The following is a 15826-nucleotide window of genomic DNA, read 5'->3' as shown; positions in this document are numbered from 1 at the left end:
CTTCCATAATGTCAACATGCTGTCCATGTTCTTCCTGAAAATGAACCCAAAACAAAGGGATGTCCTGGGCTTTGACTAGGCTCCACCTCTGCTTTGAGGTACATTATGAGGTTGTACCCAACCCCCTTCTTCAAATGCAACCACACTTCTTATTGTGTACCGATACGCCTCAAGACTTTCTTATATTGTTGCTACTCCTCTGTCTCAAGGAGTGGAGCTGAAGAAGCAGGTAAATATTTTACAACACATAATCAGTTTCTTCATGTCCTCCTCCATGTTACTGGAAGATAAGTTTGCAGAAATTCTGTATTTTCCTGCTTACTGCATATTTCTGGACTTGTATGGATGGATGTTTTCATTTGCCCAATTTTTGCATAATAGGCTAGTCCATTGTGACATGAACACATCTTGTTGCATGTATGCATGATGATACATTGACACATCATGCACAGTGACCAGCTGAAGTCTCTGCACCAACCCCACTTCTGAATGTCTGTCATGACATCAAGGGGTAATGTAATGTAACGCCCTCTCATGGTGCAGCTTCCACCCTTTGATTATGTGTCACAGCTAAGGCATGTTTTGATATTTTCCTTCTGTCTTTGTGTCTTTCACACAGCCAACCAGCATGTTATGCTAATTGGACACATGCGCTGGAAGCTCTGTTGTGCTGGCCTTGTTTTGAGCTGTTTGATTAGGAATTCATTGTATCTGGTCTGTGTTTGATGCTGTGACAAAAGAGGCCTACGCAATTTTTTTTGTCTTAGTTCCGTTATTTCTCCTCATATTCTCATTTCTCTTTTTAACAGGTTGGGATTCTCTACATTTACAGTTTGCTCTCTGCAGTGTAAAACATAAAATCAAGTTCCCCACCCCCTCGTTGTGTCCTTTCCAGATGGAGGCCAGTGAAAACAGCATTTATAGCATTTATTTGCTTATTGGTTGTAGCAGCAGCTTTCTCACTCACTATATGTTCAACTGTTATGTTTTCTGTGAACATTTCTCTCTTGACCACCTTAGCGAAGATGTATTCCAAAAGACTACATAACTGTTTGTCAAACAAGTTCACAAACCCTTCATAAACTCCAAATCTGCTTTTTCTGATTATTTGATTTTAAATTTTTCCACAGTTTCGTCTCTGGTCTGAACTTTTTTTGAACCCAAACAGGGGGGGTTTGCTTTAGATTTTCTTACATATGATAAAAACAGACAACACGAAGCGCGAAGCACTTGTCAGACTTCATGAACTTTGCTGCCCCCAAGTGGATTTTCTATTTACTACCCCATTTGAATGCATTTCTGGCTGAATGTTTTTTTGTTTGTTTTGTTTTGTTTATAAAAATCAGAAGAGCATTTAATTTAAAAATTAGATTACATTTTGCTACATTATGTCCTCATGGAATAATTTTGTTGCTGAATGATTTTCAGATTTGCTTCTTTGATTTTTTTTCTTCTTTTTTTTGCACAAAGCTTTTATTACTTTAAAGGAATGTTATTGCCAAATCAATATGTTCATATGTTCACATATATTAGTATATTTTTCAGGTAAAGCAGTTCTGATGAATTTTGAAAAGCTGCTAATTTTAATGTTTTAGGTGAAGGTAAAGGCTAAATTGAAGTTTTAGAGTTACACTGTTGTACTGCTTGCACATCTTATTAAACAACTAATCTTCTTCTTTTAATACATAATAAACATCTTATTTAAGAGATTGGAGTTTTGAAACTTTTTGAAAAGGTAAATCAAAATAGTTATTTGAAATAAAAATAAAAGTCTGTGCACAGTGTATCGCAAACCATAGCTAACTACACTACATTGTTGGATGAACATTTTACCTTGGCATAAATAATTTCTTTTCTATGATTTAATTAATTTTTTGTTTTTGTAGATTAAACTCCTAGGAAATTCACATTGACTGGTAAAATAACTGCAGACGGGTGAAATGCTACTCTACATTTTAATTAAAACACTGACTGAAGCAAATTAAATTGACAAAATTACCTCAAAAATCTTGCAGTGACTCAGGCTGAACTGAGTCACTAGACAGTTTGAGAACCACAACAATCTAGTAGGATTGTTGTGGTTCCTCTGATTCAACTGCAAGAGAGGAATCTGAAAGTTGCAAGTTTGACTCCAGATTCTTTCCCTGCTGCACGTCAAAATGCTCTTGAAGAAGATAGTTAATACCAAGTTCCCCACCAATATGCAGGTGAGGGTGGCTCTAAATGGTCTTTGAATTGGTTAAGAAGTGATGCATTACTTTATTTAAAAGCAACTCCAGACATATCTCAAGCAGCAAGTTAGATCTTTGCAGGGGCCTTTTTATTTTTTCATGACATTATATTTAGACACTGTCCATCTGCTCTAGCTGTGTTTTTAAAACCCAGGACTTCTTCTTGGTTCTTTCAATTATCTGAGCTTAAACGAGAGAAAACCTCCAATGACTTTTAAATACAGGGAAGTCTGGCTTCCCGGAAGTATCACCAAATTAGGACTGAGTTCAAACTTTTGCACAGAACCATTTATTTTTCACATTTATGTAAGCAATATATTGCATGCATATTGCAAGTGATAAAAAGTAGTTTAAACTTTGAAAAAGGAAAAACACAGACACTGAATCTGTAATGTCAATCATCCATTTATTAAATATTCTTCTAACAAAAACAAAAACCTCCGCTTGCATATTTTATTGAGTTACAGTGAAAACACTTTATTTCATCATGTTGTATCATTTCATTGGAAACAAACAGTAAAAAGAAACAAATACAGTTTGAAATTCATATCCTGTAACTTTGAGTTTGAAGCTGCACATATACTGATCAGATGGCTTATTTAAACAAGAGTCCTAGCTATAAATCATTATTATATGTTTTAGGTTAACTGTTAATATGAACGCATAAAACAGAAAAAATAAAAAATCACAAGTCCACAATAGAGAAGTGTCGTTACTGGCATGGCGAGTGCTTAGAACAAACTATCATCTAAAAAACAAACAAAGAAAAAGGATTTATCACTTGCATGCACGATTAATTGTCGACATAGCGGGGGTTAAAAGAGAGCATTACAGGACACCAAAAGCACGGAGAGGAAAACAAAATATCTTCTCTAAGACTGTGCAATTCTGTTCAATAACAAAGGTCTATGTTCAAAGCTTTGCATTACACATTATTACAGGGGTTATCCTTCAATATGTGCTCCTAGGACATACAAAATAGTCAGCTATTGGAAAGCACATGGCACAGGTAACAGCTACAAAGTCTTGAAGTGATATAAGAGCCATAGTAATCATAATAGTCATAGCTATATTAATACAGTATCTGGTGCCATCTTGTCCTGGGTGTTTCTCTGTAAGGTCTGTGCTGTAATGGTCATACACAAAGAGCATTTACACTTGTGTGATGCATTAAATGTCCATGGCACTTCAGTAACACTTCGGCAGATTACTTATGTCGATGATTCAGAATAAATAGGGAAGGAAATAAATAACAGCTTCAGCTTTTCTCGTTTCCAGTCAGCACGCCCAGATGCTGTCATTTGAATTTGTTCTCCGCAGATGAATGAGTGCTGTTGCAGATTTATCCAAACACACACACACACAGGAATTAGATTACAGAAAGACGCTAATTTAGTTTTTGTCTCCCTGGTGAGGATTACTCACCTGAGAACGATGTCAAGAAGAGGATTTTCAATTTCAGAACCGTTTGCAAAGGTGATATTTCTGAAGAGCTCATAAAGCTGATTATGTAAACAGATCATAAACTGCGTATTTGTTACTGTGTTTGTTTCCTGCGGTGCTGTCGAGTACTTTGCTCACCTTTCATTCATCTTCCTCTCTCCCACCACTTTTCATCTCTCGAGTCTGAGTGAGCCATTTTAATTAATCCCAACTCTGCGAAAATGAGATAAATTAAATCTAACACGAATCTCTGCGTTTGTCCAAACTCAACATTAGAAATGACAGCGGAGCTCTCAGCTGTAATCTATCCTCTCTGCTCGTTTCATGTGTGGATGTGAGACGAGGCAGCGTCTCTCCGCGGTGAGCGAAGCGGATCTTTAATGATAATCTGAGGATGAACTTGCAGAAAAATGGACTTTACAATGAAAAACTGAAAAAAAAAACATCTTGCTGACACGAGATGTTATTGATCATTCTGAGTAAACAGGACATGGAGCCGTGCTTTTTATGAAACGTATTTTAAAAACTCTGCTGAGTGGCGCGTTGATGACAGGCCACATGTTTTACACGTGGTTACCAAAAGTAACAAGAAACAGCAACTTTCTCTCTAAATGCAGGTTTTGTTGAGATCAACTTTGACCGGAAGTGGTCCTGCCTCCTGGGTCTCCTCCGACTGCTTCACACTGACGGCAATCATGGAGCTCAGATGGAAAGGGTTGACCTTGTGCACATGTTCCATGAACTCCTTATCTCCATTGATGCTCAGCTGAGAAACGCAAAGAAAAGCAGACAATAGCAAAGAGCCAACGAGGACATGACTGCACTGGCCAAAAGCTTGTCTGGGGTTTTTCAGCTGTTTTAGGGTCATTTTTGATGTGCTGAATCCAAAAATCACATTGGTTTTTGCTCAGTCAGGTCAACTTGAGCGGTGCAACATGAGCAACAAAATGCACGACTTGTTCTCACATATGGATCAGTGAGTGACGAACGGGGGGAGAGATTCCAACAGGACAGAAAAGAGATGGAGAATTTTACACAGTGACGACGTAATATTCAATTTACATGTACTTACTGTTATACGTGTTTATTGTTCAATTTACAGAAATCCAAGTTGCTAACATTTAAATATCCTTTTTTGGATGAGAAATATTAACGGAAATGAACTGATAATGTCACAAAAATGTAATCAATTCAGTCAGACTCCAAATCAAATCAAAAAAATCGAACCTGATTGACGTACTTGGTGGGCTCTTATTCTTTTTTATGCACACATTTATTGTGGAGTCATATTAAAATGTACACAGTACATTATGAATCTTTTTAATGGTTGATCTTTGCTGAATACACCATAACGTTGTGGAATCTATGGTGTGCACTTCTGTGCACTTGGAGTTAAATAATTTTAGCACCTGGATGAGACGGAATCATTTAGATGTTAAAACTATAAATTGGAGGGTGTACTTTCTCTTTAATGACTGGATGATAGTGATCCATATGCTTATGGAAAATAATCCTTGCTGTCCAAAAATTGTGCAGCCTTATTAATCATATAACTTGTGCAAACAACTTAAGCTAAACATCTATTGACCTATTTGATATGCACAGAGGAGACAGTATCACACATTTAGAGAGATAATAAACAAGGAGTTTTATCTAATGTTTTATAGCTGCTGCTGCACATTATTAGCAGTGCAGCTAATAATGTGCACTGCTAATACTTTATTAGTATATTAATAATCAACTAATAATTTAGAAGCACAAACAGAATAAGTGGGTCGACATAGGGCAAGGCTTAAAACTGTTTAACCACTAAAATATATGTTGCATAACAACGATTTGGTGATGAAAAAGGGATTTAATAAACTGAACAGAAACACTGTAACTCATCTTCCTGGATTTCCTGCCATGCTACAGTATGCTTCACTAATAATCCAAAACTGCAGGCAGAGGAGGAGAATACAGCAGGGGACAGAACATGGAGATACTCTTCTGAGTAAGTACCTGCGTCTTGATGTGCTGCTCTGGTGCGGTGACGAGGCTGGCGCAGCTCAGCCACAACATGACCATGATGGACAGGAAGAGACAAGCAGCTAAAATCCACCGCGGAAGACCTGAGCGTCTGGAACAAGGAAGAGGGAGACTGACACTGAGACACTAAAAACAAAACCACAGAAAAATTCATAACTAGACAGTCAAAAATAAAAATACATAACATTCTCTGTTAAATGTTATCACTCATTTACTGCAAGCCAACAAGTGCAGTCAAGTAAGTACAAGGCTTGGTGTCCAGAGATGGAGATAATCCCAATTATATTCAAATGTTTGAATTTTTTCAGTCAAATATTACCACCAGGAGGCATTTCAAACTGTGGACTGACGCCACAAAGATTAGCAAAAGCTACAACCGAATAGGAGGAAAAAGGACAATAAATGGGTGGAAAGCTTTGGTGTATGTGATCTCAAAATTAGCATGAATAAGATTTGATACAAACAAGTTGTGAATCATTTAATCATGTGAATCAGGTCACCAAAAATATATTTTTTTCTCTCTCAAAGGTTTCTGACCTTGACATGCAGCCCAGGAAGTCGTGGTCAGTTGCAGCGTCATCTGCATGCTGGATGGGATGCTTCCCTTTGATCGCTGACTTGCCTGCTCCCTTTTCTCCTCGCCCCTTAACGCCTGCCAGACAATTAGAAAAAGGCTCTGCTTTGCTGACATGCTCAATACTCTCTAAACTCTTTCACATTTTGCCACAACACACCAACGACGTTCAACGCAATATGTTGGAACTCCATGCACGAGACCATTAGGGTCAGGACAGCTCGATGGACTGATTGTTACAGCCAAAACGTTGATCCAAGTCACATGACTGTTTGTAAGTGTTGTGAAAATGTTCCTACCATGAGGTCTCTGGGTGTGGGAGTGGACCTGAGGCCAGGGTTTGTCAGCCACGCTGGATCGAGGAGCCTGCAGCTCAGGCATGGAGTACTCCATCTCTGGCTGGCTCTGATAAACAAGAGCAGAAAGATATTTAACCACGAGTGGAAATATAGACAGAAAACTTTCACCAATTTCATGCACAACTTTACAAATTTCTTCATTAATATATAGATTTCAGATCTGTACCCTTATTCTAGACAAAAGATGATTGATAAACCACTTAAAACAATATTTCAAAGATCACACCAAACCGTATTAAGCCCCTTGTTCTACAAGAATTACATAAATAATAATCTGTAACCTTTATGGCATCCCTCAAGATTAGGTTGACAGCTTTAGCTTCTGGTGCAAAAAATATATCTTTTCCATACAAATTCTCGTGTGTATTGCTTATTAAAATGACTCTTCCAAAATTACAGCTGAGCATTGTTTTGAAACCAAAGCAATGTTTCTACTTTCTAAGCCTTTAGACTTCACTAAAACAAAGTGAGAGATTTCTACAAATGGAAAAAAACTGAACTTTCCCTAATCTGGCATAACTTTAAACAGGCTGGTAATGCTTTAAAGTCAATGTGTCTCAACTAAAATAATTAAAATGAACATGAGAAAACAATAGCACATTACTTATCACAGTTACTTTTTCACAAAGGGCCAGGTTGGTTTGAATGCAATCCAAGATGGAAAACTGCTTTTTGTATTAACTCAGATTACCTGTTTATCCCACAAAAATTGTTTGATGATCTGAAATGTTTAAATGTGGCTAGAAAGCATACAGAAGAAGGAAGGGTCACATACTTCTTGAATATGATAATTTTCTGGTAAACTAAAAGTTTCCATCCAACATCAGAATTTTATGAGCACTAATAATTTTCCCTGAAGCTCATTAAGGACAGAGTTTTTATTTATTTAAGATTTTCTGTGTTCCTTCATTTCATTTCACTCACTTTAATGGGTTTTAACTTAGTACTGAGGTAGTTTCTAAAAAAAAAAACATCTTAAACACACAGATTGCCTGTCGTCAGTGTTTTCACTGTTGTGTTTTTGGTTCACCCAGAGGACTCATTAAAAGAGGATTTTGCTTTCCCACTGCTGACCCTCTTTTCCCTACAGCAGCAGCTGCAGTCACTTTTAATAATAGTGTTGCTGGCCTCAGCAACAACACGCACATGTGTGCACCTAAAGGTAAATCATCTCCCGCTGCAGCTTGAATCCTCCCAACTGTTTTTTTTTCTTCTTCCTGTTCATGTATTAATTTATGTGTTTCATCCAGCTCTGAACCTCCTATAGTAGCACCAGAATGTTGGTTTGCGCCAACCAAACCCAATCACTAGTCTGAGACAACAAAGCGCTGCAGCGTCCTGGAGTCACAGTGGAGAAACGCAAAGTTAGCTCACCTCCCAAAATGCCAAAATGAAAAGGCAGTTTTACAACTGAATTTAGGAAAGCGCCCATGAGTCATGTTTTTCTGACCGAGCGCATTGAAACCAGATGTAGCACCAGTGTAAGACGCTGTGAGAGAAAAAGGTATATGGGTGATTTCAGTGTGCTGTAGACTGAAATGATCAGAAGAAGAGATCATTATTATCTGTATTAAAAAGAGTTGGAATAGGAGGCCTTATCTGAAGGGTTCATGGCTTTTAAATTAATATTTCTTGGCTACACTTTGGACATTGCTGAGTGTCTTCCACTCATATAGTTGAAATCAGATATTTACATATATACACACACTAGGGCTGGACAATATGGCTGAGCAATGTATCACAATGTAATTCTTTCATATCAGTCAATATCAATAATTATTGATTAGGTTTCTGTTGTTTTAAATATGTGAAATACTGTACAGCCAAGCTGGTGGTGAATCCACAGTTTTCATTCCTCTGTTCTTTTTTTCTTTTACCTTGATAGTGAAACCTTGAACTACAAATTACTCAGCAGGTTGTTGCCAGGTAACCAAAGAGCAAGTGAGTTAGTTGATGCCACCAACCTTCCTTAGCTGCCGGTCAGAGGTTGAGCAGTCAAAGCTTTTCCTTTGCCTACATCCCCCAGAATGCTGTGCAGTTCTGGATTGGAGTTCAGTGAAACTATTGAACATTCTATCAGACGTATTATTTATTGATATTGATCATATGTCTATCAAGATATATATTGTTATTGATTTATTGTCATGAATTATGATCCTTTGTGTCAGAATTTTTTTTCCAATTGTCTTTTATTTTCTTAAGGCATAAAAAAAGGTAGGAAAAAATTTTTTGTAAAAAACAAAAAAAGATTTTTAAATTTTTTTTTTTTTTTAGGCGATCAATTGTAATTTTCTCCAAATACAAAGTTGTTATTTGAAAAATACACCAGTAGTATTGTTCTTCAGGGGTTATTTGATGTCACAATATTTTTTTTACCTGCAAGAGTCATCTACAGTAGAAGGAGGGACAGGGTCGGTTGGCATGCCTTTTTATCTGTCGGCCATATTGGAATTAACAAAAATAATTTCTTGTATTTGCAGCTGACGGCCAGTAGTTGATAGTGTATTTTATCATAAACACAATTCAGCATCAAGTGGCTGAATTGCCTCCTCAGGAAACATCCAGTGCTACAGAGCGATAATAATGGCCTCATCATTTAATTCTGCTGTAGTGAAACAAACACATATAAAAGCTACGCAACACCAGCTTTTAGATTGGGGTTTGAGACTCCTGTGCTAGATGCATTACCAACAAAGACAAATCCACACTGAATCACACCGAATTGTTCAGCTAAAACTGCAGACTCTTTAAATCTTTTGAGTGTTCCTTCTACTGTATCTTTCCTTGTTGCATGGGGATAAGTGCTAAAAACAAAACATTGTAACATTTAGAGCCTTGCTAATTTGCTAAGCACATTCCCAGATGGGCCTGTTTGCTGCAGGAGGGACAAGTGTTGGCTACTTCATAAAAGTACATTGCATCATGATGAGAAAAACCTTTTAGTTGAATACAAATGAGTCTTCCAATTACACAATAAATCTAAACCTGACTCGGTTACACAAGTTTTATCGAGAATGGGCCAAAATTTCAGCAAACTATAGTGAAACTCTTGTAGAAGGACACACAGAAGGTTCATCCAAGTCATACTGTTAAAAAGCAAAGCTACCAAATAGAAACCTATAAAAACTTGTATCTGTTTCATTATCTTGTCATTTAGCAAACACAAACAACTAAAATTATGGTCATGGTGATCTTAATGATCCTGAAAAAAGAAGTGTGGTCTGATTTAATGACAGAGAGTGAGGGGAGGGGAACATTGTTTTTCTGGTATCTCATTTTTCAAATGTGTATTTCTGAAAACAAAGTTAGACACAACCAACGCAACGGCTGCTTGTAGATTGTCAGCCCTTTGTGGATATTCTCATACTGTAATTTGTATTTCAGAGAGCGTTTCCCACCTTTGCCGTCCCTCAGTGTGTTGGATTTTTTTTTTTTTAAGTCTGAACCTGTCACATTTTTGGCAGTGTATCAACTGCAAGCTAAACATAGGCCTGATAAGTTCCCTACAGCCCTGCTGAGGCAGGCTTCCCTTCACAGTGTTGTTCTGCATGCAAACATCCATCACCAAGTCCAAAAGCAACTCTAAGAAGGCAACAGCCAAGTTAGCACACCAATCCTCAGACGCAATTCTGAATTCCCACATGAAGAAGGCTCTTTTCATACAGAAGCTCTTCTGTGAGGGTTAGAGTACATAAACACTATCATTTCCCTCTGAAACGTTCAATTAGACAGCTAAAACTGTCATCCATGCATCCAAACAGTAAAAAAAACAAACACTTGAGAGAGATGCAGGTTTCTGGTCAGCTTTTTTAACTGCAGGGTTTGATTGTGCAGCCTGGTGGTTTAACAAAGCAAATCTTTTCTACAGCTTCAATTGATAGGTGTTTTATTGTGTTGACTTTAGTTTAAGATTCTTAAAACTCCTCTAGAAAGCAATGCAACATTGCATCTTTGTAAAAAATTAAAAAATACAATTTCATGAACCTTACTTCTCAAAGTTAAACAAGGCAAAGAATGTTCTTCTGGATGCTATCTCAAATGAAATACATCTACCTCGTCGCTTCAGAACAACTGGTCAAAATGTTTCAGGGAAGTGAAATTATAACAAATCTACAGCATATGCTGTCTCTTTAAGATTTTTGGTAAAAGTTTCTCTATAGTGTGAGAATTTACTTCTAACAATGTAATTGCCACATTCACATTTTATTTTTAGCAGTCCTCTGGTTGTTAAATTCTGCATTGTGTCCCATTTTATTGTGATTTCACCAATGATGATATCAGAGTACAAAACTGAGTGTCATGGCATAATGTCAGAGGATGTTTAAAACCTTTAAAGTTGTGTGAGAATAAAAAAATGAGCTTGTCACTGTCACAATTCAGCCACCTTTCCCTGCCCAGCTGCATGCTCACTCATGCTGCACATTCAGTACATGATGACTCCCAAATGGGTGCGACAGCTACTGGCACTCGCCCAACCTTAAGAGAGGCATAGAGTCGAGGGCATAATTCCCAATCTAAACAGGAAACAGAGTGCAGCATCAAATAATCTGCAGGGGTCTGCTGAGTTCCTTTAAACTCCAAATTACAACCATATGAAATAAAAAAAAAATTACTATGGCTCATTTTGAGCCATAGAATAACTAGAGAAACTAAGGAACTGATACATTGTTATGCAAAATACGACCACAAACTTCAATGTATTTTCTACAAATAGACCAACCCAACATAGCACATAATCGTGAAGTGGAAGAAAAGGGTTATGGAGAAAGGAAGGGAGAAGAATAAGAACCTGAAAAGAGTGGAGTTCATATATATTCAGATCACTTCTACTTTATAGAACCACCTTCCACTGCAGGTAACGTTGGAAATGTTTGGGATCTTTTCTTCCAACTTTTCACACTAAGAGACAGAAATCTTGAAACATTTTTTTCCCCCGCAACATAGCTCCAGTTGAGTCAGATAAGAAGGGGAGTTCCTGTAAGTTTTACATTTCAAATGTTACAGATTTAGGTTTGAACTGTGACTGGGCCAATTCTAATTCTAATAGAATTATCTACAGTGAGTCAATCAGGCCCTAAACTGAGGAAGCATTAAGAGACCATCACACAACCTCCACTATATTTAACAATTAATTTGATCCCTTTTTGTGTGAAAGATGTAGTACTATTATGCCAGATGTGACATGACACACACTTTCCAAAAGGTTCCCCTTTGTCTCTTCTCTCTGCAGAATAGATCCACAAACATTTTAGTCTTTTAGGGAAATTTTCTGGAGAATCAACATTTCCGTTGGTAAATTTGAGAAGCATCCTTTGTGTTTGCATTGGTTCCCCTTTGAACACGATGGATGTAATTTATATGCGCCGTCATTCTTATTGTTGAATCCTGAACACTGACATTAAATGAGACAAGTGAAGCCTGCAGAGTTTCAGATGTGGTTCTAGGTTTTACTGAGACCTCCTGACTGACTCGTCCACATACTCTCAAAGTAATTTTGACAAACCAGCAACTCCTGGGAAGATTCATCACAGTTCCATGTTTTCTCCATTTGTGGATGAGACTCTCGTTGTGGTTCACTGGAGTGTCTAAACCTTAGAAATGGTTTGGTAAGCCTTGGATTCTCATCTGCTCTTGAATTTCTTTAGATTTGTGTATGGTGTGCTGCTTTTTGACATCTTTTAGCCTACTTCATGTTGTCAGATGGGTTCTTTTGAAGCAATTTCTTGATTATACTGGTCTGGCAGTATCAAATTCAAAAGTGACCAAAGAAACAAAGCCAATATTTCAGATAGCTGTTAATTTATGATTAAATAAGGGAAGGGAAATTATATTTTCTCATTTGGTCATTTTGGTTTGAAATCTTTTACCTTAAAAATAAAATAACCACTATTTTGATCTAATATTAAAATGTGTTTGATCATCTGAAATATAAAAGTATGAGGAAAAAGCACATAAGAAGTTTGTGAGAGGGTGAAATCATTTCACAGCGCAGTGATAGTATCTTCACTTGTCTATTTCACTGGAGTATTTTTGAATTAATTCGATTGATGTGAGCTGAATTTAAACCAAACCGCTCTGTTAAGAAATCAAATAAGAATTGGATGTTTCTGCCTAGTGAAGTGGCTTTGGTTTACTGAACTGAAAATAACTGAATAAGCTGCTGTTGGTTTTGAAAAAGTAGAAGAAAATTGAATGTTTAGTTGTAAAAAAAAAAGGCTTTATAAAAACATACAAACAAACAACTGCCTCGTAAATAATTACTTTGCATTAAAGTTCTCTTCTTTAAAATTAAAAAGAATTTTTAAAATCTGGTCGGGCCTCTTACCTGGAAAACCACAACCTTGCCGTCGTCGGCCTGCAGGTAGAAGGTCCAGGTGGAGGAGATGAAGCTCTGGGCCGAGCTGACGATGTCATTGCACCAGCTGGACACGGCCTCCATCACAGAGGGGGGCTTCGGGCGCAAGGTCATGGCCCTCAGCTGCCAAACAGACAAGAACAGGTCAAACAGTTAGACCAGAAAAGCCTGGCTGACCTCAGTGTGTATGCAAACGTGTCTGTAATGGTAATTTTCAGCGCTGACTGGTGAGTCATGCTCGTTTTGAAAAGCAGCAAGTAGGTATGGGAGTGTGAATTTATTGTGTACAGAGCTGCCTTCCCTCACCTTCCTCCTCATGATCTCAGGTTCAGAGGGTTGGCTGGCACAGCCGGTGCTGCAGGCCTCCTGCTCCAGCAGCTTGATGTATGCCTCCTGGCAGGCTGCACAGAAAAAGAGGAGGACAGTTGTAAAAAAGATTTAAAAAATTGACAAAATAAAGGGCAGGCTGCACGAGAACGAGGGAGAATTTGCTTCTGCTGGCTCCTGAGAAGAGAATTCACTCTCCACTGAAACCAAACACCTGCATGGATGGCAAATCACATGACTGATTTTCAATATGGCAGTTGAAAAAGGTGACTAGCCTCTTGCTGCAAGAAAATATCAATAAAAAAAACTTCAAATTGACCCAAATGTGCGGCATCGGTCACTTACGTCTCCATCAATGATGGATCTGTGAAATTATTCTATCTGGGGACAAAAAGACAAACAGTCCCATGCAAAGATTGCCTCACTGACTCACCTCCCTGACACTCCTCCTTGCTGGTATTAAAGCCGGCGTCCCCATTGACAAACTGGCAGATGGAATAGAGGCGGCAGCCGCGGTGACAGGCGTTCATTATGGAGTCCTACCAGCCAGACAGAGAGGGAAACAAAATTAGAAACATCCCCTGGTAGTCTGGGAGAAAGTCCACTTAAGTTTGTTTGAGACGGATGAAGCACGGCATCAGTTAATGACACAGTGCGGCTGTCATATTATGGGCTGTCATATACAGTTTATAACAGACTCCTAGACACCGTCAGGGTAAACGTGTGGTAATGAGCAAGCTGGCTGTTTTAGACTTGTGAAAAGTTTAATGTGATGGCGGGGGGAGAGCGGGGAGAAAGGGTCTCGATTTTCTCTGCTAGTTGGAGAAGTGGCACCCTCTAGCGTCCACTGCGAGCACGGGAGAGACAAAGAGATCCTCTGAAATATTTAGTGCAGCTTTTTCAGCATCTTTTCTGGGGGATTGTCGATGATTCGGAGAAAGCCGAGATAAGAACTGTTCGTTTTTCAGCAAACAATATTTGGTTTGAATGTATTTCCCAAAACACGACAAACAAAAGCAGGCCGATTAATATGCATTATAAGCCTACATCCTTATACTCTTTCGCATCGCACAGTTCTCAAGCGTGCTATAAAGCCCGCTTTGCAGGTCTGCTCCTCGCAGCCTTGCAGGATGTCTGAACCACACCTGAAGGCAGCAGAGAAGCAGAGGGAGGGGAGAGCGGATAAAGGCTGCAGATTTAACCGCATTAGATCAAAGAAACCGCAAGAAAATGTCCTTCATCCCCGCATCCCGCTCGGGTCCAGTTTGGCCTCCTTCTGTGCGCAGAACCGCAAACTCTCACTAACTGGTATCCCCTGATCCTAATCTGTCATGGTGCAGTGTTGAGAAGGTTAAATCACGGGACGAGCCTTGGATGCAGTCCACATCTTGGACTTGCCTCCAGGGCGCAGACGAAAAATGAGCTGCATCTTTTCGGCCTAATTGTGCGCGCCGTAAAGCGCATCCAAGAAGATGCAGAGAAATGTACGAGCCTGGATCTACCTGCGCAGAAATGCGTTTACCTCAGCTACTCATTCTTCACACTATAACTCCCGAAAATAGCTCGTTATAAAATACGCTGATGTCGCTGGTGAAATATAGGTTATGATAAGGATCGTACCCGCTTTCAGCCAGTGCCTTTCCTTTCAAAGACAGCTAAGCGCACGGGAGCAACTTACTTTAGCGGGGCTTTTGTTTTTGATGGTAAGCTGGCATTGCTTTTTGCAGTAATTGATGTCACCCAGCTGGTTGTCAAACAGATCCGAGGACGTCGCGGCAGCGAGCCCGGAGAGAAGAACCGAGAGCAGGGCGGGGAACCAGCCGCGCATGCTGCCGCCGAACCGGAGCATCAGAGGGAGCCTGGAGAGAGGAGCGGAGAGTCGGCCTTCAACCCGCACTGAGCTACCTGGGATGGTGCTGCTGCCTGGGCTCGGCTCGGGTCCTGTCTGTCTGCTGCTCTTCCGATCCGCTCCTGCTCGTGCCGTCACGCGCATCATCACCGTCCTGCACGCACACACGCACGCACGCGCCGTTCTTCTTTAAACTGAACCTGCAGCGCAGCCTTCACTGCAGTGTGTAATGTGCCTCTGATGACTTTGGCACAAACTGTTAGAAGATGGTAAGCAAAAATGATGTTGGTAGTATCTATCTATAGATAGATATTTTGTTATATTATATAACAAAAAATCATATTTCAGTCAATCATTCAGTTTTTTACTTAATTTAATAAATGTCATCATTAAGTCACAAGCACATGCTCTTGCATTCCTTACTGTTCATGTGTGAAACGTCATTTGTTGCATAGGCTATATTGATTTGTGCTACATCTGCGTGCTGTTTGTGTGAAAAGACTGAATACTGAACCAGAGCAATGAAAATATCATAAATCAATCACATGTTGAATATTAAAAAACATGTTTATGAAATATTTTGGTTTTAAATGTATTTGCACAAATCTGAGCTAAAAGCTTTAATTATCCTATATTGTTTAACTGCAGTGATACGCTTTT

General features: G+C 38.9%; 1 protein-coding gene across 1 annotated transcript; it reads right to left on the bottom strand.

Annotated features, from left to right (window-relative positions):
- Positions 1-2618: 2618 nt before the first annotated feature.
- Positions 2619-15353, bottom strand: tmem59l (transmembrane protein 59-like). Its single transcript, XM_032572621.1, has 8 exons — positions 14996-15353; positions 13751-13856; positions 13297-13391; positions 12961-13113; positions 6576-6681; positions 6240-6354; positions 5676-5793; positions 2619-4440 (listed from the first exon to the last, which is right to left on the bottom strand). The coding sequence occupies exons 1-8, from the start codon at positions 15311-15313 to the stop codon at positions 4282-4284; spliced, it is 1170 nt and encodes a 389-aa protein (XP_032428512.1). The 5' UTR covers positions 15314-15353; the 3' UTR covers positions 2619-4281.
- Between the last annotated feature and the right edge of the window lie 473 nt (positions 15354-15826).

Source organism: Xiphophorus hellerii, chromosome 9 (assembly GCF_003331165.1).
Source record: "Xiphophorus hellerii strain 12219 chromosome 9, Xiphophorus_hellerii-4.1, whole genome shotgun sequence".
Classification (NCBI taxonomy): Eukaryota; Metazoa; Chordata; class Actinopteri; order Cyprinodontiformes; family Poeciliidae; genus Xiphophorus; species Xiphophorus hellerii.
The sequence above is the reverse complement of the archived record's forward strand: the minus strand, read 5'-3'. Positions and strand labels throughout refer to the sequence as shown.

Excerpts from the sequence above, each read along its gene's own strand:
- tmem59l (XM_032572621.1), bottom strand. The coding sequence starts at position 15,313 with ATGATGCGCGTGACGGCACGAGCAGGAGCGGATCGGAAGAGCAGCAGA. Across the intron at positions 13,392-13,750 it reads CAAGGAGGAGTGTCAGGGAG|CCTGCCAGGAGGCATACATC; the intron begins GTGAGTCAGTGA and ends TTTTCTGTGCAG. Across the intron at positions 13,114-13,296 it reads CTGAGATCATGAGGAGGAAG|CTGAGGGCCATGACCTTGCG; the intron begins GTGAGGGAAGGC and ends TCTGTTTGGCAG.